The sequence below is a fragment of the Lepisosteus oculatus genome, chromosome 14, assembly GCF_040954835.1.
Source record: "Lepisosteus oculatus isolate fLepOcu1 chromosome 14, fLepOcu1.hap2, whole genome shotgun sequence".
NCBI lineage: Eukaryota > Metazoa > Chordata > Actinopteri > Semionotiformes > Lepisosteidae > Lepisosteus > Lepisosteus oculatus.
The window spans coordinates 32,042,493-32,066,222 of record NC_090709.1 but is presented as its reverse complement, the minus strand read 5'-3'; the positions used below and the strand labels follow the sequence as shown (position 1 = coordinate 32,066,222).

The window sequence follows — 23,730 nt, the reverse complement described above, 5'->3', positions numbered from 1 at the left end:
GGCTTTTTCCGCAGCAACTGATTAACGGGAACACAGCCTGAGCCAGTTAAGGCTGAGGGCATAGGGGTTAGTTTATCGGTTATGCGGAAACATCTGGCGCTAGGAGTCTGGAGTCGCTAGGTACTGTAAAAAAAAACATGTGCCAGTTATCATTAACTGCAAAACCAAATGTGTCATAAGAGCCTTGTCCTCACAGCTCACTCATATATGTGCAGCCAATAGCATTCGACGTGTCAGCTGTTACAAAGCGGGTTAACACTTGTGTCACAATAACACAGACGGCACATGTACGTCACCTGTATGTTCCAGCCAGCGAAGCTGGTCTTTTCTTTGCGAAGCGAAACACAGAGGAAAACTTTTTTTTTCACTTAAATTAAACCAAACAGCGGAAATCATTTGGGATTACGTGGGACAAAGAACGCAATTTTGGGAGGGGCAGTTAGATAATGCACACAGCTAAGACTGAAGACTCACATGTGAATCTAATATTAAAGAAGTCACATTTAAGAAGTAACGCTGAGCTGTAAACAGCTTGATAGCAAGAATCCAGAGTCACTTCGTTTAACGGCATCGTCCCAGTGTGACGTCACAATGCCGGTCACGACGACATTTAATTCAAGTAGGGCAGCTGCGTCAGCATGCGTAGGCTGCAAAGGAACACAGTAGAGGTTTATTCCAGGCTGAAAACAGAAGGAGAGAGGTGTCACCGTTTCTTTTCTTCTCTTTCCAGCCTGATGACATGTACACCATGAGCCGGTTAGACTGAATTTTGTGAAAGGACGTTAGTTCAAACATGAGCGATTGTTCTGGAAAATCATTTTTGAACAACTACATGGGGAACTTAACGAAATATAAAATAAGACAACTTGCTTCATAAAAGCAGTAAACACCTTGTTCATTCTAAGCGGAACCAAATGGTGTTATTAAAGCCATAATTGATCCTACTCCAGCTGCTCATTGTAATCAAAAAGAAAAGGAAAAACTGAATATGATGTAATGGCAGTTAGAGAGATTTATGTAAGAGAAGCCAATATTATATGTGTGTGATCAAGAAGAAAATAAGAAAACAAGAAGGAGAAAAATACTTTTTCATACTTTTTTTCATTTCTGCTTATCACCTGCCAATGCAGTTAGCATGTGAAAGAGGATGACGTTAAAGAGAAGAGAGAGATGGGCAGATTACAGCATGTGTTGACAGATTTGAAGGGGAGATTAGGTGTATTTACAGGAAGCAAATAGCAGGAAGACTGTGCCCCCACTAAACCACACCACACTGTGACCACAGGAGACAGGAGGCTTTTCTCAGCTGCTGAGGAGCTCAGTGATCATGGCCACTCAGGCTCAGAGGCTCTGGCAGCAGTCAGGTCTGAGAGCTTCTCCTCATACTGACACTGGAGCTCTGAGAGTCAGCCTCCATTCTGACAGGAACAGCCCTGTACTGGTCCTCAGACACACTCAGAGGTCTGTGATATTAATAAATATGTCAAGACAAGATCTCACTCTATTGTTAAAATGGGATATTCTAGCTCCCTCAGTCACGTGGATATCAGACTGAGAAAATCATACTGGCTGATTATAGTCTAATGAAATAAGAATTTCAGAAGAAGAAGTGATCTGCTATCCTTAGTGGGTAATTGAAAAGTAAACTGTAGTGCCCCCGTTTGTCACCAGCACAGCTATGGAAATTATTTGTGCCAAAAATAAAAGTGAGGTTGATATTCCAATTTGATTTTTTTTCCGGTATCTTCGCTGGATTGTGTTATTCTGGTGGGCACTGTGCTTTATTCCCAGAATGCTTGGAATTCTAATTGAATGGTTGGCAATGTTTATACATTTCTGTGCTTGGATGGGGAATAGTTAATATCATAATTATTATGATCAAAATACATTTTTTTTAGAACTATCCAATTCTCATGTATATGCTTATATTGTATTTCATATTTTTTATTTGCTTAGTACTGTAGCTTAAGTTTTCATTGAACCTCAAAGTTTGGTGGAGATTTGACTGTACTGTAGCCCTGCTGTCTGTCATATCTGTATCTGTATCTGTATCTGTGTTTCCTCCAGTGAGACACAGAGCTGCTCCTGTCTCTCCTCTCCTCCGCGCTGCTGGGAGAGGAAACAGTGATGTGTCTCTGATATATATGGAGAAGACTGAAAGGGCCCTGTGTGATTGGCCGTCCCGCCTGTGTGAGAGGTTCCTGCTGTCAGTCTGAAAAGGCAGTGCTGTGTGTGATTGGCCGGGCGGGGGGCTGTGTTGTTACTGGGGGTCTCAGTTGCCCTGTGGGCTCAGGGGTGAAGACAGGGGTCTCAGCTGCGCTCTGTCCTGATGACAATGGAGAGCTGCCTGTCCATCTTCTCTCTCGCTGTCCTGGTGCTGCACAGCTCAGCCAGTAAGTGGGACTCAGCCATTTTATTATTACTGTCAGATGTACAGTATGTAAAGAGCTAAGTGTGTTAAAGACTGAGGTATTATTGAGATTCCATTTTATTATTACAGACTGTGGCTTAATTAGAGATAGAACTCTTATGAAAGAGAAAAGTATTTCTACTGAAGGTGAGATCTTTAGCCTGAATAATTATGTCACACAGGTGTAGTATCATTGATATCATGTTTGTTAAATAGAGAATTATCAGAGACTGGGACATCACTGGAGGTAAATGTGTTGTAAAAGACTGGAGTATTTTGAGCCAAGGACATTTTAAGGTTGGATAATACAGTAGTTATGTCATTTTGTAGAGTGGAGTAATTTAATTGTAGGAACTTTTCTGTGCATACTGTGTTAATAAGAAGACTATTAATTACCTTTTTTATTAAGTAGTGTGTTTGTGCCAGGGGTTATTTGACATATTTAGATAATTGTTGCAGCATTTCTAGAGACTGGGATAGTTTTATCACAGAATCTTGTCAAATTAATTACTGAGGAAGCCTGTCTTTGTTATGGGGTGTTACTGGACACAGATACCACCAGGGCAGAGTGATAATACTGTCCAGTACAGAACGCAAGTCCTGCTACATAGCACTGACTCTCCTAGAAAAGTAGATTGTTAGTGAAAGTCTTGTCAGTGAAACACAGTCAGCACCATTGTTGTTTTAGTTATATACAGTAATTTCATGAAACAGGAGCCCCTAGTTTGGTCTTACAGCTTCTTGTTTTTCAGAACCATTTATTTTGCTGCCATTATTCCTCTTTGTGTGTTCAGACAGTCTGGGGTTCCTGTCTTGTGTCTGTGTGAGATTTAATTGCAGGTATTTCCTTTGGGATTATGGGATTTGTTCAGCCTGGAGTATTTTTTTAGAGGAAGCTATATTACATAGGAAGACAATTGTTTGTGATCGAGGGATATGAAAGAGATACAGTACAGCTATGTTTTTTTACAGTGTAGAGAGCTGCTTATTTTGAACATTAACACTTTAAGACAGTAGCTGGTTAAGAGAGACAGGGGGACCGGAAAGTTAATGGAGTCTGATGAACGTTCAGAAGGAGGACAAGTCCCAGTTCCTCACACTAACACCCCCACCACTGCAGCAGCCTCCTGGTGTATCTGGGGGCTCTGACCTCCTCATCTCTAGTGTGTTAGAGACAGCAGACGTCAGGACAGCCTCTTCCTGCAGCTCCATCACTGGGGTCGTCTGTCTCTTCTGAAATGTGTTAATGGTTGCCGGTTTATAGCCCTGAGGAGCTTACACAGAGGTTACACAGAGGAGCCCCATTTCCTCTCAACACCAGACTCACAGGAAAATTGTCTTGTGTGGTTTTGTCTCATGTGGTTTAAAGAAAAGAAACGCAACGTCTGATGTACACCATGTACACCAGGTTTGCTGTGTTTAGACATTAAAAGGGACAGGCTGTACTATAGTAAAGGTGGCATTCTTTACTCCTTCAGAAAAAGCAGAATATCAATTATTTTTAGAAAGTGGAGTCTTATTAGTCACTGAGGCGTTACAACAATAATTTAACACGTAGAGGCTGTACTGTAGTAAAGGTAAAGGATAATGTGTAGAAAATATGTTTATACAGTATCTGACTGATGATTCAATGATAGCTTAATCATTTTGTGTTTTGAGGTTATTTAACTGTATGCTGGGTATTATTTTTTATTATATTGCGATGTGTGTGATAAGTGTTTTTTTTTTCTTTGTGGTGTGCATTTGGAGTGTATAATGTATAAATAATGCAGTGTTTTAAGCTTTCATAATGAAAATGCAAGTTTGGATAATGAAAATTAAGTATACTTAGTTAACAGGTAAATGCTAAAAATACAATAGGCACACATTAACATGTCTCCAGAGCAAAAGAAATGTATGAATGTAAAGCAAAATCGATACTACAAATGAATTGTCATATATAATGGAAACAATATATATTCCAAATATTCCTGAATGTGAAGGTTTAAAAACAAATCTAGTTAAATATTCACTGGAAATTGAGTAGGTACTGTACATGCTAATGTATATTTTAGTATAGTATGTAAATCATCTGTTTATTATAAAGGTATTGTACTGATTGCATTTTCATTTTCAAATGGGACACTCAGAGCAGAGTGATTCATCTCTACAACATACATACAAAGTGTTACCATGCAGTTATTATGTTTGGGACCTAAGACGCAGATAAAACAGTCAATCTGTGGAGTCTGCATTTAAAATGCATACTCAAATGCAAGTTTTTAAGCCGGATAATGAAAATTGAATATTTAATTAATATTATACAAGTGAAATATTTAATTTGCCTGTCACCACCAGTTGAGAATCAGGACCAGAATGTCTCAGGACAAAAACACAAGAACATGGTTGGTAAACATATTTTAGTTAAACATACAATAAACTTATCTTATACATTTGGAATATGCTGTGTTTTAAATGGAATTCATTCTGTGAGTCATATATCAACATCTATAAGCTGAAAAGACTTTGTTAAGTGAAAAAAAATCTGAATGTAAAAAATCAGTATTAAAAATGATTTGTACTACAGTATATAAGGGAACAACATTACATACTGCAAACTGAAAGTGAATGAATGTTTAATCTAAAAAATATCTAGTTATATTTTAACTAGATAATGGTTCATTAATGGTATATTTAAGCACAATCTATAAAGCACTTATCTGTTTGTGAACATTTTTGTACTGTTTCTATTTTGTGTTTTCTAAGGTCTCACTTTCAAATACAACACACTAAGTAAAGAGACACATCATTAAATCTCACTTTATATCTCTTACCTTATATGGACAAGCAGGCAGCAGCCAGTGGTATCATACAGTTTTTACATATAGGACCTGAGACACAGATACAACAGACCATGTAATTATAATAATAATTGCTTACACTTATATAGCGCTTTTCTGGACACTCCACTCAAAGCGCTTTACAGGTAATGGGGTCTCCCCTCCACCACCACCAATGTGCAGCATCCACCTGGATGATGCGACGGCAGCCATAGTGCGCCAGAACGCTCACCACACATCAGCTATTAGTGGGGAGGAGAGCAGAGAGTAATGAAGCCAATTCATAGATGGGGATTATTAGGAGGCCATGATTGGTTAAGGCCAATGGGAAATTTGGCCAGGACGCCGGGGTAACACCCCTACTCTTTTCGAGAAACGCCCTGGGATTTTTAACGACCACAGAGAGTCAGGACCTCGGTTTTACGTCTCATCCGAAGGACGGCACCTTTTTACAGTATAGTGTCCCCATCACTATACTGGGGCATTAGGACCCACGTGGACCACAGGGTGAGCGCCCCCTGCTGGCCCCACTAACACCTCTTCCAGCAGCAACCTTAGTTTTTCCCATGTGTCAGTGATGTAGGCTTCTGACTCCACAGTCACTGTCCACTGCAGTTACCACAGCTTCCAGAAACCCAGGAACACAAGTCCTAGAACTCTGACATCACACATCCCTGTCCAATGTACTGATCACAGCTCTCAGAGCACAGTGGTTAATGTCTGTGTTCTGAGAGCCATAGTCACTACGGTTTTTATGTCCCCTGTCCACTATAGGGACTATAGCTCCCAATACCCAGGAAGAAAAAGTCTCAATCCTCTGTAGTCATAGTCATGCGTATTTATCTCTCTTTCTCCAGGCAGTTCTGATGTGAGGCTGGTGAATGGAGCCAGTCCCTATGAGGGGACAGTGGAGGTGTATCATGGTGGAGAGTGGGGGACAGTACGTCACTCTGGCTGGGATCTGGATGCTGCTGCAGTGGTGTGCAGACAGTTGGGCTGTGGATCTGCTGTTTCAGCACCAGGAGGAGCTCACTTTGGACCAGGGTCTGGATCAGTCCTGCTGAATTGGGTCAACTGCAAGGGGTCAGAGGCTGCGCTGAGGGACTGTGGAAAACAAGAAGTGAAGCAGTATAGCCCTCCTCCTATGATGCTGGAGTGAGGTGTTCAGGTAAGAGACGCAGACTCTCTCCAGTCTCCAGCACTGAGGAGAATTAAAACTCATCTATTTATCTAGAGTCCATTATCATGATCCATCTGTCCATCCTCCCATTCTTACTGCTCCTGTCCTGCTGAGAGCTGTGACAGCACCCCTCAAAGTCACTGTGTGTCTTTTCTCCTTCTGGATTGTATTTCCTGCAGTGTGTAGAAAAGATATTGAAAACTGTCTGAAACCCCCAACCCCACCTGTATGATTCCTGTTACGTTTTACAATTGACCAATAAAGAGGCCAAAGGACAGTGTTTGATCATAAGGCTGTAAATCTACAAATAAATTTACAGTATGTGACCGATAGATCTGTATAAACAAATTTATTCTTGGTCTTGATTTGAAAACTCCAGTTTGTCCTCCTTGTAATTCATCAGGATCATTTTCACTTACAGTTCTGCTGTGTCTCTCTTACTTCTCCCTTTTCTCTATTTAAATTCAGATTCAAAGAGCTGTATTGATCAAAGAATTACAGCATTGACATTGAACATCAGTTGCTTTTCTCTGATATATTTACAAACATAACAACAATGACCGCATTCTGTGAGATTGAGTGAAACAAATTAGTTACAACAATATCTAAAAACTATAGAATAAAAACAATATGACTGATATGTATTCTCAAAATGTAATCTATTACAAAGTAGAGGAGATCTCTCAGCTTCCTGGTCCATTTGGTAGTCAGTATTGATCCAAGGATCTCATCCACTGTTTCTTCAAGAAAGCTGGGATATCTGGTAACCTGTTCCATATTCCTACAATCCTTTAGCAAACTTGCCCTCAGTTCTCAGTGTACATAGAGTATGGAATGTTTTAAATACATCATGAATACATTCACATTCTTAAAAAATAACTAAAAAATCTGATATAACATCTGTTTCTCTAGGGAAAAATGTCCCTCTCCCTCTGTTTTATGTTTTCCAGGGTTGAGGTTTCAGAAAATAAAAACGCTTTGTAAGTTAGTGTCAAACCCAGAAGCCAGCTGCTGTATACAGGCAGCTATTTGGATGAACACAAATAAAGCCTTAATTTCCAAAGTAGTGTTTAATTATTTACAGAACAATAAAAACAACCCAAAAACAAAAAAAATAAAGCTAAACATTTGAATGAGCATCTTCACATGAAGGAATACAACAGGCAGTTAAGCTGCTTACCAGCTCTTTAATATCTTTCTCAAAAGTGATCAGTCCCTTCCTTCTGCTCCCATCTCATCTGGGAGAACTGCTTCCTGATTTTAAATGTCACCTTACAGGTGACTGAGGATGGCAGATCAATCTTCATGGGTTTGGCAGAAATCACAATCTTGTCTTGTCTCCACATGCTCATCCCTTTACAAATTAGAAAATAATATGTAGGCAATGTACCTGAAATAAGGTCACATATGCACACGTCTGTAGCCAATATATACTGTAAATACATGAAGAATAATACTGTTTCTATTAATCTTAATAGAAGTGAGCTTCGGTAATTGAGCCTATACTTCCTCAGGGTCTGTTTCTCTTTACTGTGTCTTGCCCTCAGCTAGTGTGTGTTGTCATATTGTCCAGAGTGTCTGTCAGTGCCCAGGTCAGACAGTCCTGCTCCAGCAGTGCCAGACTGTGACAGTCCTGGTCTTGCCCAGAGTGTGTGTCAGTGCCCAGGTCTGACTGTCCTGTTCCAGCAGTGTCAGGCTGTGACAGTCCTGGTCTTGTCCTGAGTGTCTGTCAGTGCTTAGGTCAGACAGTCCTGCTCCAGCAGTGCCAGACTGTGACAGTCCTGGTCTTGCCCAGAGTGTGTGTCAGTGCCCAGGTCTGACTGTCCTGTTCCAGCAGTGCCAGGCTGTGACAGTCCTGGTCTTGTCCAGAGTGTGTGTCAGTGCCCAGGTCAGACAGTCCTGTTTCAGCAGTGCCAGGCTGTGACAGTCCTGGACTTGTCCAGAGTATCTGTCAGTGCCCAGGTCAGACAGTCCTGCTCCAGCAGTGCCAGGCTATGACAGTCCTGGACTTGTCCAGAGTATCTGTCAGTGCCCAGGTCAGACAGTCCTGCTCCAGCAGTGCCAGGCTGTGACAGTCCTGGTCTTGTCCAGAGTGTGTGTCAGTGCCCAGGTCAGACAGTCCTGTTTCAGCAGTGCCAGGCAATGGGGAATCTTTTCTTTGAGTATATGACATGCCATTCTGCTTCTGTGAATTTGGTGATATGGATCAGTTTTTTTTTCTTCTGTATTTATTAAGTCTACATCCCTAGCTACACTGGGAATCATGAATTGTAAGAAGCAGTTCGAAAATGGATGGATGGATTTGTGATCAGTTTCTATTTTTACTTATTCTACAGTCAAATGTGTTCCACAGGTGGCATCTTCAGCACTGTGGTTATTGCTATGAACATGTGGAACAGCTGGAATGAGGGTGATAGTTTGATTTGTAGTACACAAACTGATAAATTTAGTGTCTCTGATTTTTGTATCTTGCATTTGCCCCAGCGTAAAGGTAATGATGCACTGAACACCTTCTTTGGAGGCACATGCTAGAGCACAGAGGTGGAGATTGATGATTTAGAGTCTTAACATTCATCTACAATTATTAGATCTACATGTATCTACATTATTTCCAGAGGAAAGTAATCAATTTTACAATCTGTAAAAAAGTTCAGCCCCAAAATATTTTATGGTTAAACTTTTTGACGTTGACCTTTCAGATTTTCTTCCAACTCTCCTCTCTTTCATTTAATTTTTATTTATGTCCTATTTTCTACTTTCTTATCTATATCTATCCAATTATCTATATTCTTATTGAAAGCACTCTGCATTATTGTCCAATTGATTGTAATAGTGTATGTATTTCTAAAATGTAATTTTCTACGCCTAATTATAGGTGTAAATATATTTATGAATGGAACAATAAGAAGTCAAGATTTAAATTGAGAATCTATCATATTTATTTTTTCACATGAAGTTGGTTTATTTTCATAGGGTAGTAAGTTTAATTCTCACAGGCACCAGGTTCAGTGGCAGTGAGCAATGAGCTGCACTATGAGAGATTACCTGCTCAGACTGACAGCCTGTAGTTCTCTGCAGGTTTTGTGAGGCTGGTGAACGGACACAGTCTCTGCTCTGGGAGAGTTGAGGTGAATCTCAAGAACACCTGGACCTCAGTGTGCGACTCTGACTTTGACTGGCAGGATGCAGAGGTTGTCTGTCGGGAGCTGGACTGTGGGGCTCCTTCGGTGATACACAGAGGCGCTCATTTCCGACAGGGCCAGGGTCCAGTCGGGTCAGAGCAGTTCCAGTGTACAGGACAAGAGTCCAAGCTACGGCACTGCCCCACTGCAGCCAGGCCAGAGCAGAGCTGCTCCCAGAGCAGAGCTGTGGGTCTCACTTGCACAGGTAAGATAAGATCACTTAACTAAAGGCAAGGTTGTTGTCATTTGTGAGTATTGTAGTATTTGTGAGTATTTGTGGGTATTGCAGAGGCAGTGTATGAGACTTGTGTAGGACTAGTGTAGCACTGATGTTGGACAGTCCCTGTGTCCCTGGAGGTCACATCTTAATTAATATCAGCTGTGGACCTCCAGTTGGCCTATATATAGGTAAATGAGAGATCTAGTGAGACATGAGGAGCAAAATAGATTACCAGTGTCCAGGAAAATTATTTGATTGAGACTTTGTTTTTGTTTTTATTTTTATTCATGTCTTGGATTTGTTAATTTTAGTTGTTTTGAGTCAGATTAGGACAGGGAGTTAGCCGAAGACTTTTCTTTTTGTGTTTGTTGTGTTTTCAGGTTCACAGCTAGTTACTTTTTTAAATTTTTCTTACTGATAGGACCTCGCATATAACTGTGATATTATTTAACTAACGTTGTATCTGAGATTGTCAAATAAACTAGTACTCTGGTTTGTTTTTTCAAAAACAGGCACAAGTGCTGTTTGTTTTTGTTTTTTTTTGCGGCTCATTGTTAGCCACAACGGGCACACCTGCACACTCTCTAAGTTTTGGGAAGGCTAGGTGGGAGCATAACACAACGCTCTTCTTCAGGTCTAAGGCTGGGGTTGTAGTGATGAAAAATAAAAGTGAAAGCCTTCAGCTTGGAGGCTGATGATCGGGCAGTATTTGTTCTGCGTCTTCTTCTCCTGGTTGTCCTTCCTGGTTTCATCAGGCCTGGAGCAGGGAGCACATTGTCTCCTGTGAGCTTCACATCACTATCTTAGGTGCTGGGAAAGCTTGGCAAAAATAAAAAGTAACACATCTTGAAGAAGCCTTAACATGGCATCACAATATTTGTTCTTAGTCAAAGCTTTCTGTTGGTCTCTCGGTCACTGAGAGCTGGATGTTACAGTTTTTTCATCTTATTGATTTTTTTTTTATTGTTGTATTTCATGTGCCCTGTTATGGTGTCATGCCGATGAAGTTCTCTCCTATCTGCAGGATACACAGGGTTCAGGCTGGCGAACGGCTCGGACTCCTGCTCTGGACGAGTGGAGCTGCAGTACGACAGTAAATGGGGGACAGTGTGTGATCAGTGCTGGGACCTCACAGATGCCAGTGTTCTCTGCCAGCAGCTGGGCTGTGGGGAGGCTGTAGCAACACCAGGACAGGCCTGGTTTGGACAGGGCAGTGGACCAGTATGGGCTGATGTGTTTGATTGCAGGGGGAATGAGAGCCGTCTCTCAAACTGCTCTGTCTCCTCATGGGGGAGAGCAGTGTGCTCTCATGGACAGGACGCAGGTGTCATCTGCTCTGGTGAGAATGCAACCATCAAACCAATTTACATCTTGATAATTAAACATGTTAACTACTAAAAATATATGAACTCGGGACATGCAGCCATTACATGCAGAATGTAAATGTGATTTTGACACATTGCTGGTGCTCCACTTCCATCAATCTTGAACTTGAACTTGAACTTGAACTTTATTGCCATATGTAACCGGTACTGGTACAATGGAATTCTTACTTACAGAAAGTCTCTCGATTGTAAAACAAGTGTAAAAAAACAAAACAAAGTGCAAACAGTGCATCAAGACAATGTACAAACAAACAATAGACAATGTGCAAGTAAACATGCAGGCAGTTTGAATGTAAACAATACAGACGTGTAAACAATGACTGGAGACGTACAATAAATAAATTACAATGAGGTAGATGGTGATGGTGTGGGTGTGGTCCGAGGGGGATGGCTAAATGTGTTCGCCAGTCTCACTGCTTGTGGATAGAAGCTATTGAAGAATCTAGTGGTAAGTGTCCGTATGCTCTTATATCTCTTGCCTGAGGGCAGTGGGGTGAAGAGCTCATGCCCTGGGTGGTGACTGTCCTCTGTGATGGCCAGAATTCTACCACGGCAGCGGTCCTCATAGAGCTGTTTAATCTCGGTGAGACTGCAGCCGATGATCTTCTGGGCCATATTGACCATTCTCTGCAGTGCCTTTCTTTCTCGCGAAGAGGTGTTGCCATACCACACGGTGATCCCGTTGGTGAGGACGCTCTCGATAGTGCAGCGGTAGAAGTTCACAAACACATGTATTGGCATCCCCCATCGCATCCCCCAATCTGTTGGATCCTAGTGAAAAATTGTCTTTTAAATTGAAATTCCAACCGTTTTCTAACCGTTTTCTAACAGCTTCATCCAATTTAGGGTCATGGGGGAGTTGGAGCCTACCCAAGCAAACAACAGGAGAAAGTGATACCAGTCCATCACAGTGCACACACAGACACAAACACACACCGATACCTGGGGCAGTTATCCCAAAATCTAAATAACCTGTCAGAATGTTTCTGGACTGTGGTAGGAAATCCATGTGAACATGGGAAGAACATGTAGGTCATTAGTGCTGTGAGGCAAGCAATGTTAACTACTGCACCACAATGCCATCCAATAAATGAAACATGATGTCCAAACATTTTGTTGAAAAACTGTTAATAATTAACATTGGGTGGAGTGGTGGTTCTGCGGCTAAGGATCTGTGCTTATGGCTGAAAGGTGGCTGGTTCAAATCTTGTGACTGGCAGAGGAATCCTACTCTGTTGGGCTCCTGAGCAAGGCCTGTAACCTCAACTGCTCCAGGGGTGCTGTACAATGGCAGATCCTATGCTCTCTCCCTGTCTGTGTGTGTCTCATGGAGAGCAAGCGGGATATGTGAAAAGATAATTCCTAATGCAAGGAATTGTTTATGGTTAATAAAGTGATATTATTATTATTTAAAAACAATGCTTCTTGAGGTTGAACACATGGATGTGTCATGTTAATTTTACCAAAAGATAACGATGAAATCAGTCAGGTATGAACAAATTTTCCATCCTTTCACCTGGACAAAACAAATTCTCCATCTCCGTGGGCTGGTTTTATGGTACTGATATCTGACTGACAATAAAACGTGATGTTCATTTATTTTTTAGATTCATCCTTGTCAGCTCTAGATGGTGGAGTCCAGCTGTCAGGAGGAGAGAGTCACTGTGATGGCCGGGTGGAGGTTCACTACAACAGCACCTGGGGGACACTCCTCCAGCACTCCTGGGGCTACAGAGAGGCCTCTGTGGTCTGCAGACAGCTGGGCTGTGGCTCAGTGGTGCAAATATACAACTCCTCTCTGTATGAGACAGGCGACAATGCTGTGTGTCTAACAGGTATTCAGTGCTCTGTAGTACAAGTCTATAACTCCTCTCTGTATGGGACAGTGACAGCACTGTGTGTCTGACAGGTATTCAGTGCTCCGGGGATGAGTCTCACCTGGTGAACTGCAGTTCTCCACAGACAGTTAGCTGCAACACTGGACAGGATGTTGCCCAGCTCTGCTCAGGTAGGAGCCATTCAAAGTATTTTTGACTGTTATCATATGCAGATTGATATGTAGGACATAAAAGACAAACCCTAAAAGATTTGTCACAAAATATAACAGCTGGACCTGTTAAGAGTTAAAATATTGTATGAAGTGATATTTGTTCCTATTTTAAGTCTTTTGTCCATTAATATAGACTGATAATAGAGCTGGGATAAATGTTTCCTGAAACTTGAGCATGTCTGTAGAAGAAGCTCTGTATATTGTTCGATCCAATCATCCCTTTCTGTAGAGATGCAGTGTTTTGTCATCAGGTTAATGCACTGCTGACCACAGATGTGAGGCCTGTGCTTCTAATTCATTAAGATCTCCTTTCTTGCAGTTGTGAGCAACAGAGATGAAAACTGAGAATATTTGCATGACAAGTCAATACATTAATAAAGAACAATGAAACTCTACAGCCTAAGGAAACAAACATTTTATCTATTCATTTTTTTGAAAGAATGATTGGTGGGCATTACCAGAACATATGGATGTAGATGCACTTACTACATCATAAGCATTGAAAAGTACTGGTTTATTAGGTCCATAAAAACAATCTTTTAGTGTTATTAATGATATATAATGTTTTATCTTGAATGGGCTGGATTTCCATTGATATAACAAGAAAATAAACATTAAAACATTCAGAATCTGTCACGCCCGACATCCCTCCCTAGAGGGCGCTTCACTGCTCCCATTATTGTTCGTGTGATTAAGCTCTCCAGGTGTACCCTTTTAGTGTTATTATTTAAGACCAGCTCTTCCAGTCCTCGGGGCTCATCATTAGGGTAAGATGTTGCGAGGCCCGCCTAGCACCAGGACACCCTACGCCCGTCTCCTGAGGGCATAGGCCTCATCCCCGACACCTCCCGCTTCCTGAGCCCGGGGTCTGGAGGATCTCGCCCCGTCACCCTTGGACCTCCATGTTTTGTTTGTCCATGTGCTCCCCCCTCCCGGGGATTTTAACTTTGTTGCGTCCCAGGATGGATTTCTAGTTGATGGACTCTCGGACTGTGCTTTGACCTGCTTTGACCTGGACCCGTTTGGATTTGGATGCCGTTTTGTCTTCCTCGTACACTGTCTCACGGACTGTCACTATTATTTTGTGCACTATTAAACCCCTGTGTGTTCCTTTTTACCATGCCTCCTGTTTTCTCCAGCTCTTACCGCATCGCATAGGGTCTTCTACAAGATCTGACATGGATTTCAGTCCGTGTTCGTGACATAATCTTAACAAATCCATTGGAGATGGAGTCTCAGGTTGTCACAGAATCCAGGGGAAATTTCCACCTGGAAGAAAGTGCCCTTAAACATCTTGGGGTGCAATATCTTGTGAAGTATAGACAGTAGAGGCCTGGACCAGGGCTTGAATTGAAGCTAAACCCTTGGATATTAAACCTGAATCATCACATTTCTCATATGTCTTAGTGACATAGGCAGTGCTAGAGAGGCTATATATAGGATTTAAGCAGTAAAAAAGAAGACTTCTTACAAACTGATTGCTAGAATCTGATTGATCTGCACTTGACTGACATGCAGGCAATGAAGATTAAACAAAAACTTGTTTTTTGCTCAGCATTGCCCCAAACAGCAATGATATCTCTCTAAGCCTCAGAATGGTCAGAATTCATTGACTTATAGCTATTTCTATTCGGGTTTTCTACAGACACTTAGTTTGAAGACAGGGTAAAAATCCATAGTTTACCCCTTGTTATATAAAACATTTTTCCCTTATAACTCTATAATCTGAAATCCTCTATGATGCATAAACAGGCTAACCAGAGAATTACCCTGCATCCTAAATGAACAGAATATGTTCTCACTAATATAATGCCGAAAAGTGAATGAAAATCTACTTTCTATTCTAAACCTCCAACTAGGAGAGAATGCCTTTAGCCTGAGGATTGCACAATAAAGGAAACCTGAAAATGTTTTAATGTTCTTAAATTACAAGACTGCAAGGTCTCTTAAACAAGGTTCCATTATTTAACTAGAATTTTATCTCCAGTTCTTCTTGTCTGACATGCCTCCTCTCTCTTCCTTCCTTCAGTTACCTCTCTCTTCTTTCTCTTTGTTTATATTTTATCCTGTGAATTTAGTCTGATGACAACTCTAATAAGGAGGTAATTCGAGTAAACCAAAAGATTCACTTTGTTCCTCTGTGCTTACCAGTTCTGCAGATATGTAAACTAATATTTTTGAGACTCCTAACTTTTTTTTAAGAGTCAACGTTAGCTTGAATGACACCACTCCAGCCATAATGATATATATGTCTCTTTCCTAGCCCAGCACTCCCTCAGGCTAGATGAGGTAGGAGGTAATTGTATCAGCAATGTTTATAGAAATTCACACCTGAAGAAGGCTCCACGGCCGAAACGTTGTGTTTTGTTTCTTCTTTTTTTCAGCATGGAATAAGCCTATTGTTCCTTTGCAGCCTACGCATGCTGATGCAGCTACCCACCTGAACTACTATGTTTATAGGAATGTGTCTTTATCATTTGGTCCTGCCTCTCTCCTAGCCCAGCGCTCCTTAAGGCTGGTTGGAGCAGGAGGCGATTGTGCTGGGAGGCTGGAGGTTTATCACAATGGCTCCTGGGGGACAGTCTGCGATGACTCCTGGGACCTGGCAGACTCTCAGGTGGTGTGCAGGCAGCTCCGGTGTGGGATGGCCCTCAGTGCCCCAGTGCCAGCCTCCTTCAGCCAGGGAACTGGACCCATCTGGCTGGACGAGGTGGGCTGTATGGGGAACGAGTCGTCTCTGTGGGAGTGTCCTTCAGCAGGGTGGGGACAGCATGACTGTGGACACAAGGAGGATGTGAGAATCCTGTGTTCAGGTAAATGAACGAAAAAAAAATCCATATTCTCGAATTCCACAACGTGGATATGGTTTGCATTTGGAGTGCTTAAATATATCCTACTGAGGAAAATTCAGTTCAATACAGTTTAGTTTTATTTGTATTTTTTCAATGGACATTGTCACAAAGCAGCTTTACAGATTTCCAGGCCTGAACCAAGGCTCGAAAGGGGGAGCCTATCCTCCTCTGTTAATTAAAATGAACAGACATGGTGAAAAAGATAGTATTTTTATTTCAGTAATGTGTAGTGAGGTCCAGCAGTGTCTGGAATGTTCAGTAGTTTCCTTTGGTTGAAATTTCTCTGGGAAGTTGAGTTCGACAGGTAGAAGGAGCTGGATTCTGGGCCTGGCTTCCTAACACTCCACCTCAGAATAGACAAGAAATAAAGTATTAGTGAATGACAACGAAAACAGAAATTGGTAGGTTGCGTGGCTTGTTTTTCCTTAATATTTATCCAAAGGCTAGACTGAACAAATATGTTTTTAACCCAGATTTGAACGCTGGGAGTGCGTCTTAATTCCACACATCTGCGGGGAGGCTATTCCAGAATTGGGGAGCTCTATGAGAAAATGCTCTGTTGCCAGCTGTGACTTTTTTAATTCCAGGAACAACTAGGTAACCTGCTCCTTGTGATTGAAGTGTACGAGAGGGATTATAAGGGACTAAAAGATCACTCAAATATTTTGGGCCAAGATCACGCAAAGCTTTGTAAAAAGAGACTAAGATATAGTTATGATACAGCTGGGAATGCTGTAGAACCACACAGTCCTGTCACCTTCATATCAACTGTGTTATTGTACAGCTGTCCTTGTTTCATTACGTGAGTCAGTTATAACTGGATTAGTACGGGAAATGAGACTGGTTGCTGTTCACATTGTTTGCTTGTAGTTTCTTACCAGTTCAGAATGAAATGCTGTCTTGTCAGGGTTTGTTTCCTTTGACTTTCCTTGCTGTCTTGATAGATCATAATCTCCTGAGGCTATCTGCAGGCTGTTCAGGACAGGCAGAGGTTTACTACAATGGCACCTGGGGCAGCATCTGTGCCAACAGCATGACAGACACTACAGCTGCAGTGATCTGTAAACAGCTGGGCTGTGGAGACAAGGGCACCACTAGAGAGACAAACTCCAGGCTGAGCCCTGATCCCAAATGGCTGGACTTTGTCTCCTGCCGCAAACACGACTCCACCCTGTGGCAGTGTCCCTCCTCCCCCTGGGGCCAGAATGACTGCACAGACCGAGAAGTGGCTAATATCACCTGCTCAGGTACAGAGGGAAGAGTAATGCTCTGTAAATTAGTGTTCTGCCATATTAAGAACAGACAAAAGCTTTAAACTGAATTCTTATTAATTTATATCCAAACATGTATAAAAATGAAAGCAATGTCATTGTTATTTATTTTATAATAATAATGTTTTTATATGATTATTAATCTTTGAAGGTCCTAGAAAAGAAGCTGACAGAAGCACTCCAGCCCCTCAGGAAGAGCAGCCTCAGCTGTACTGCCCAGGTGAGTTCAGTGTGTAAAACACTCAGAGACACCGCAGCCCTGAGCTGAGGAACAGTAACCATACAGCTCTCTTCTAGAGCCACTCAGTACCTCACTGATCTCTACTACAGTCACTGAGCTAAATACACTCAGTAACCTCTCTGCTCTCATCTACAGTCACAGATCTGATGACACTCAGTAACCCTTCTGTTGACTTTCAGTCCCACTGGCTCTGCGCCTGGCTGGAGGCACTAACTGCTCTGTCCGGGTGGAGCTGCGGTATGAGGGCCCCTGGGGGACAGTCTGTGACGACTCCTGGGACATGCAGGATGCCCAGGTGGTCTGCAGACAGCTGGGCTGTGGGGACGCAGTGAGTGCAGCAGTAGAGGCCTCATTCGGACCAGGGAGTGGCGCCATCTGGCTGGACGAGGTGAACTGCAGGGGCAGTGAGGTTCACCTGTGGGACTGCTGTCACTCTGGACTGAATCAGAGTGACTGTCGACACAAGGAGGATGCAGGGGTTACCTGTACAGGTGAGGAGAGTCTTAGAACTGTAGATGAACAAAGTAGGAGATTGATGGAGAAGATACACTGTTACACATATTCTATCACTGCTTAATATCTTAAGATCATCAGTCACAAGATCGGGATGTTGTGTAGCCCTGTGTGTGTGAACAGCACTAGACTTTAATTCTGAGCAAGACACCATTCATCCTGCAATCCTACATTTGACCTCAAGGAACACATGTAAAGATTTTTATTTTATTAAGACCACTCTGGATTCAGCTTGCTATAAAACCAAAGACAAAATAATGACAGTTCTCGTATCTCTTTTACAGGTTTGTCAGAGCCAACATCCAGTCCAGCAACAGCTACAGGTGAACAGAAATCCTCCTTGTCAGTGATAACTCCTGTCTTTCTGTCTCTTCAGATTCCCAGTGTAGCTGTAATGTCTCCTCTCCTCTCTCAGGGTGAAGATCAGTGTTTTCAGATTCCCATTGTAGATCTAGTGCCTCTCTTTCCTCTACGCACCTGATCCTGAACCATCATAGCCCCATATGGGAAATGGGGGAGGACAGAACATTCCATCTGTCAAAGCGTACATGAGTCCAAGAGCACCTCTCCTGGTCCCTGTTCATCCATTGTCTCCCCCTTTCTCAGGCAGAACCAGGACAACACCCCAGACACAGCTGCTGGGAGGTCTATCTGCCTCGCCCCTGGTCCTCCTGCTGCTGGGGGCTCTGCTCTTCGTGGTGCTGGCCCTGTTAGTGGGGCAGCTGATCCAGAACAGGAATCTGAGGAAAGGTAGGGAGGGAACTCTCCATCCACATAGTGACCTCTAGTGGTCAGTTCTGTCACTCACATGGAACTGATATTTATATAATTACCGTGAGGAATAAACCTGGTAGAGAAAACCATTTGAAGTTTAAAAAAGATTATCAACAATTACAGATGGAGATATCAGGAAATTTGCAAATCCAGAAGCATAACATTTATGTGCTCAAATGTCCAAAGAAGGTTTAGTAGTCAATGTTTGATCTTGTACTCTGCTCCCTGCATGTTAACCCTGAGTGTCTGTTTCCTCACACAGCCCTATCTAAGGGAGCACTCGCCACTTATCATGATGCCATCTATGAGAAAATAGAGTATAAACTGGCCAGAGAGGGAACCTACAGTGCCCCCAGGAGACGTGAGTGGAGAGAGTCTTCAGGTGTGATTGATCTCCACCCTCTGAGGAAGATCTGAGGACTTAAAAATTGTAGAAAATCTAACCATCCTGGTTTCTGACTGGTTTTCTCAAGAGGTGTGTTAAGGTAGATAAAGAAAATGATCACATCACTATCCCTGGGCTGCCTTATAAAAAAAAGTATTTTTTAGTTTTAAACCTGTAGAGTTTACTTTCTCAACTGGTGTCAAACTAAGTGAAGAAAATCAACACAGCACGATTCTGGATCTGCCTTATAGACACAAACTCACATCCTGGCTTCTCTTCCAGTAGAGGACAGTGTGGTTGCTGTCTGACTGCAGGTAATATTGATCTGTTCTCCTGTTCACAGGGAGATTCCTCTCTGATGAGCTGCCCTCTGGATACGATGATGTGGAGGACAGTGAGGGAGACCCAGTACCAGGTGAGGGGAGATGGAGTCAAGGGGCTCAGTGTGGGAGTGAGGAGGTCTTCAGTCCAGTACTCACTCTCACCTCAAACCAGGATGCCATTTAGAGAACTTATGTAGAAAATACTGAATTATACAAATAGAACCACATGTGTTTGATACCTTATAAAGCCAGCTCTTCAGTGTTGCCTCACACTAGCCTTATCTCGGCAGATCACAGATGCTGAGCAAAACTATAGCTGGTCAATACTGGGGTAGTAAACAAGGTGCTGCTCTAATTGGTTTTGATAGAAAAGGAGACTGGGGAACAGCATGCTGTAAAAACTGCCTTTCAGATCAGATAAATCAGCGACCCTAGAGTTATGGCTTAACTATACTCCACAAAACATTTAAAATCACACTACAGTAACTTTGCAGCTCTATGGTCAAAGTAAGTGTGAGTCCGGAAGTGTAAATTCTCTGTCTCTCTGTGTGGTTCAGGAGACTCGATACCCTCTCTGAAAGAAGAGATCCCAGAGTACTATGATGATGCAGTAACTGTAGCTCAGAGCCCAGATGCATTGTCAGGTGGGTTACTTCAGTCCAGTCAAATGGGGGAAACTCTGCACCAATCTCAGTGAGTCTGACTCTCTTTTTGATCTCAGCCTCTGAATATGGAGTCTGTGTTATCCTTCACCAGTCACATGAGTCTGACTCTCTCTCTGTGATCTCAGCCCTGCACACTCAGTCTGCTCCTCTTCAGTTGCTCATAGTGTCCACATCACCAATCTCTCCAAATACAACCAACCTTTCTCTCCCCTGATGTCCTTCAACATCTTATTTTAACATTTAGGAATTGTTTGAAATATATCACTGAAGTGAATAGGATTAGAAATCAGGTTCCCTGATCTCCTGTACTTGTCTGGAGTTTTAGTTCCTTTGTGATATTCAGTTAATCGGTGTGTTCTGAGGAGCTCCAGCAGTCCGGTGCTCTAGATGGCTCAGTGCTCTGATATGTGTCACTGAATCTGTGCTCTTTGTGGTTCAGGAGAGAAGATGTCCCCTGTGACAGAAGAGGCCCCAGAGTACTATGATGATGCTGTAACTGTACCTCAGAGCCCAGATGCCTTGTCAGGTGAGTTATTTCAGTCCAGTCCCATAGAGAAACCCTGTACCAATCCCAGTGAGTCTGACTCTCTCCTCTCACTGTGCACTGCGCAGTACATCACACTGAGTCTGGATTTTGGGGCTCACATTACTGCTCTCTGTCCAAATATATTCATACGACAAAATCTAGGATTAATTTTAAATTTATGACAGAAATGAATAGGAGAGGAAATCAGGTTCCCTGATCACCTGTACTTAAGAGTCTGGTGTTTTAGTCATAACATGATGTTTAGTTAATCAGTGTGTTATGATGAGCTCCAGCAGTCCTGCGCTTTAGATGAAACAGTGTTTTGATGACTGATAGTGACATTGTGCTCTGTGTGCTTTAGGGGAGCTAATGTCTTCTGTGAAAGAAGAGGCTCCAGAGTACTATGATGATGCCATCACTGTGCTCCAGAGTCCAGACACTGTGTCAGGTGAATTATTATTAATAAGATTGAGTACACCCTGTACCAGCCTGCATTAACCTTTGTCGTTAGAAATTAGTCTTGACCTAATTTCACATCTGCAAATAAATACTAACTGGAAGAGAAGAGATCTCTGACAGGCCAGTCTGTGTCAGAATGACAGAGACATTACTGACCTGCTCTTCTGTTCACAGGGAGACTCCTCTTTGATGATACACAATCTGGGTACAGTCATGTGGGGGACAGTGAGGGAGACCCCGCTACAGGTAAAGGGGGCTACAGCCAGGGGGCTCAGTGTGGGCAAGGTGGTTCAGTAATGGGGAAGGCGACTCCCAGTAATCCATGTCAGTGCCACTTTCATTCAAGATAAGGGGGCATCAGGCATTTTGGGATCAATATTCGCCAGTACAGGCTGAGAGACTGTACTGGTACAAGGTTAGACTTCATAGATCAGAGTCTCATTGAAACCCAAATACTGACATACCCAGCCAATCAGATGTTTGAGGTTGATCAGCTGCTGATCTATTATGAGAGAGTGAGGTCTGGGCAGAGCAAAGCTCTGGATTCCCCAAGACCAGGAATTCTGTTCTCTGACTGCAAAAAGAATGAGTCCAGAAAATACTGTCAAAGTATTTCTTCACTGTGGTTTTAGAGCACTGGAACTTCATAAGCATAAGTGAAATCTGCACTGAACCATCAACTCATCCTAAAAAATACAATTTGATTTAAAAAATGTCCTATTCAAGGCTTTTGACTAAATGATTGTAACAACTGTTCTGTATATTGATTTTGTAGCATCCAGGTTCATAAAGAGAGAGATTTAACTGTAGGTCGTATTCTGTTTGATTTTTAAAAAAGCGGCTACTGTATATCTCTTCTTTTGGCCTGTGTAGGTGTTCTGTAAAAGTTAAATACTTGGTGACACTTTGTAGTTTCTCTGGGTGGTTAGGAAGTAGTTGCCTAAATTTGTACAATTCATGTGTGCTGTACATTTCTTCTGTGTGTTGTTTAGTGTGAGTATTGTCATTGTTAACAAATATTTAACTCATTGTGTCTGAAATATTACTTGTTTTCCCAAAGCTGTACCAAAGAACAAAGAACTAATCTGCCTTTAACTATACCAAAAGCTTGGGTATATTCTTAGCAAAATTTTAACAATTTTTACAAGGTGGGGGCTATGATTTTTTTAATTATTAATTTATCTACTCTGTCATTTCTGATATTCACCATTTTCATAACCCCTATTTGTAATTTGTAATATTATTTCAATACCTGATTCATTTGACAAACCGTATTTCAAGTATTAATTTTGTGATACTATCTATTTCTAGCATTGTTTATAGGCAATTAATTCCTATAGATTTTAAAATCGCACATATACAATTAAAAAAAATGCATACTGTACCCGTGATTAAAAATTGATGGGTCCAATTTTAATGACTTGCTAAACCAAAAATATCAGCTTAGAGTGTCCTACCTGTCCATCAGTTGTCCACTGCCTGTCTCTTACTCTGTGTCTCTGTTTCAGGTGTCCCCCACACTGGCCCTGGAGTGGACAGGGTCCTGCCCACACTGCCCTCTGAAGAAGGAGTCTCTGCCCCTGACAGGGCTGACTACGATGATGCTGGGGACGAGTCTCAGGGAGAGGATGGGTGCTGTGAGACTGACAGGGCTGTCTGGGAGAAGCTCCTCCTGCAGGTCTAGACACAGAAGAGCTCCACCAACAGAGTCACGCAGTCTTACAGCAGCTCTGAGCACTGAGACTGTCTGACACTGTCTGTGACCTGAGTCCACTTCACTCCACTGTTTCCACACTGACACTGTCTGTGACCTGAGTCCACTTCACTCCACTGTTTCCACACTGACACTGTCTGTGACCTGAGTTCACTTCACTCCACTGTTTCCACATTCAGACTGTGACCTGAGTCCACTTCATTCCACTGTTTCCACACTGTCCTCGGTGTCTGTGTCTACAGCACCTGCAGCTTGTGTTTTAGAAAAGGGAGGCTTGAACATCCCATTTCTGCTCAGTCTTTCTTCTTTTTATATTTTGATGTTTTAGAAATTAGAAATAAAACCATTCATTGATGTTCAATTCTGAATGTACCACTTTTGATGGTAACATTTTTTTTATAAATGTTATTAAAAAGATGTTTTGCAATAAACTTTTTAAACCCATTTTTATCTGCGTGTTATTTCTAATGTATGATATTAAAAGTATCAATAAAAAATTAAGGAGCCCTTGGCCACTCACAATGATAATATCCACCTCACAGGAAGAGGAAATGTAAATGTTTATCAACTTAGTCATATAAATTGATCTACACAAAGGACACTGTAGACAAAACCAGACACAACATGAGACAACCTGGTATTAAAATTTCCCTACAAGAAGGCACAGAATCCCAAAATCTAAAACTTCAGAAATGTTATAACTACAGACATCTACTAAAGCATCTGGATTTAAATGACAGGAACACAGGAGACTTAAAAGT

The 23,730-nt window shown here is 42.1% G+C and overlaps 1 protein-coding gene and 1 long non-coding RNA gene across 2 annotated transcripts; both read left to right on the top strand.

Moving 5' to 3' along the window:
* The first annotated feature begins 6,149 nt into the window (after positions 1–6,149).
* Positions 6,150–23,398, top strand: LOC102692178 (scavenger receptor cysteine-rich type 1 protein M130-like). Its single transcript, XM_069198081.1, has 10 exons — positions 6,150–6,273; positions 9,488–9,796; positions 10,836–11,150; positions 15,745–16,059; positions 17,043–17,345; positions 17,790–18,101; positions 18,408–18,446; positions 18,730–18,873; positions 22,764–22,795; positions 22,906–23,398. The coding sequence occupies exons 1-10, from the start codon at positions 6,150–6,152 to the stop codon at positions 22,987–22,989; spliced, it is 1,977 nt and encodes a 658-aa protein (XP_069054182.1). The 3' UTR covers positions 22,990–23,398.
* On the top strand, positions 19,624–21,503 carry LOC138242386 (uncharacterized). Its single transcript, XR_011191540.1, has 4 exons — positions 19,624–19,697; positions 20,163–20,249; positions 20,718–20,796; positions 21,430–21,503. It is a non-coding gene; the product is annotated as an uncharacterized lncRNA (long non-coding RNA).
* Positions 23,399–23,730: the final 332 nt, after the last annotated feature.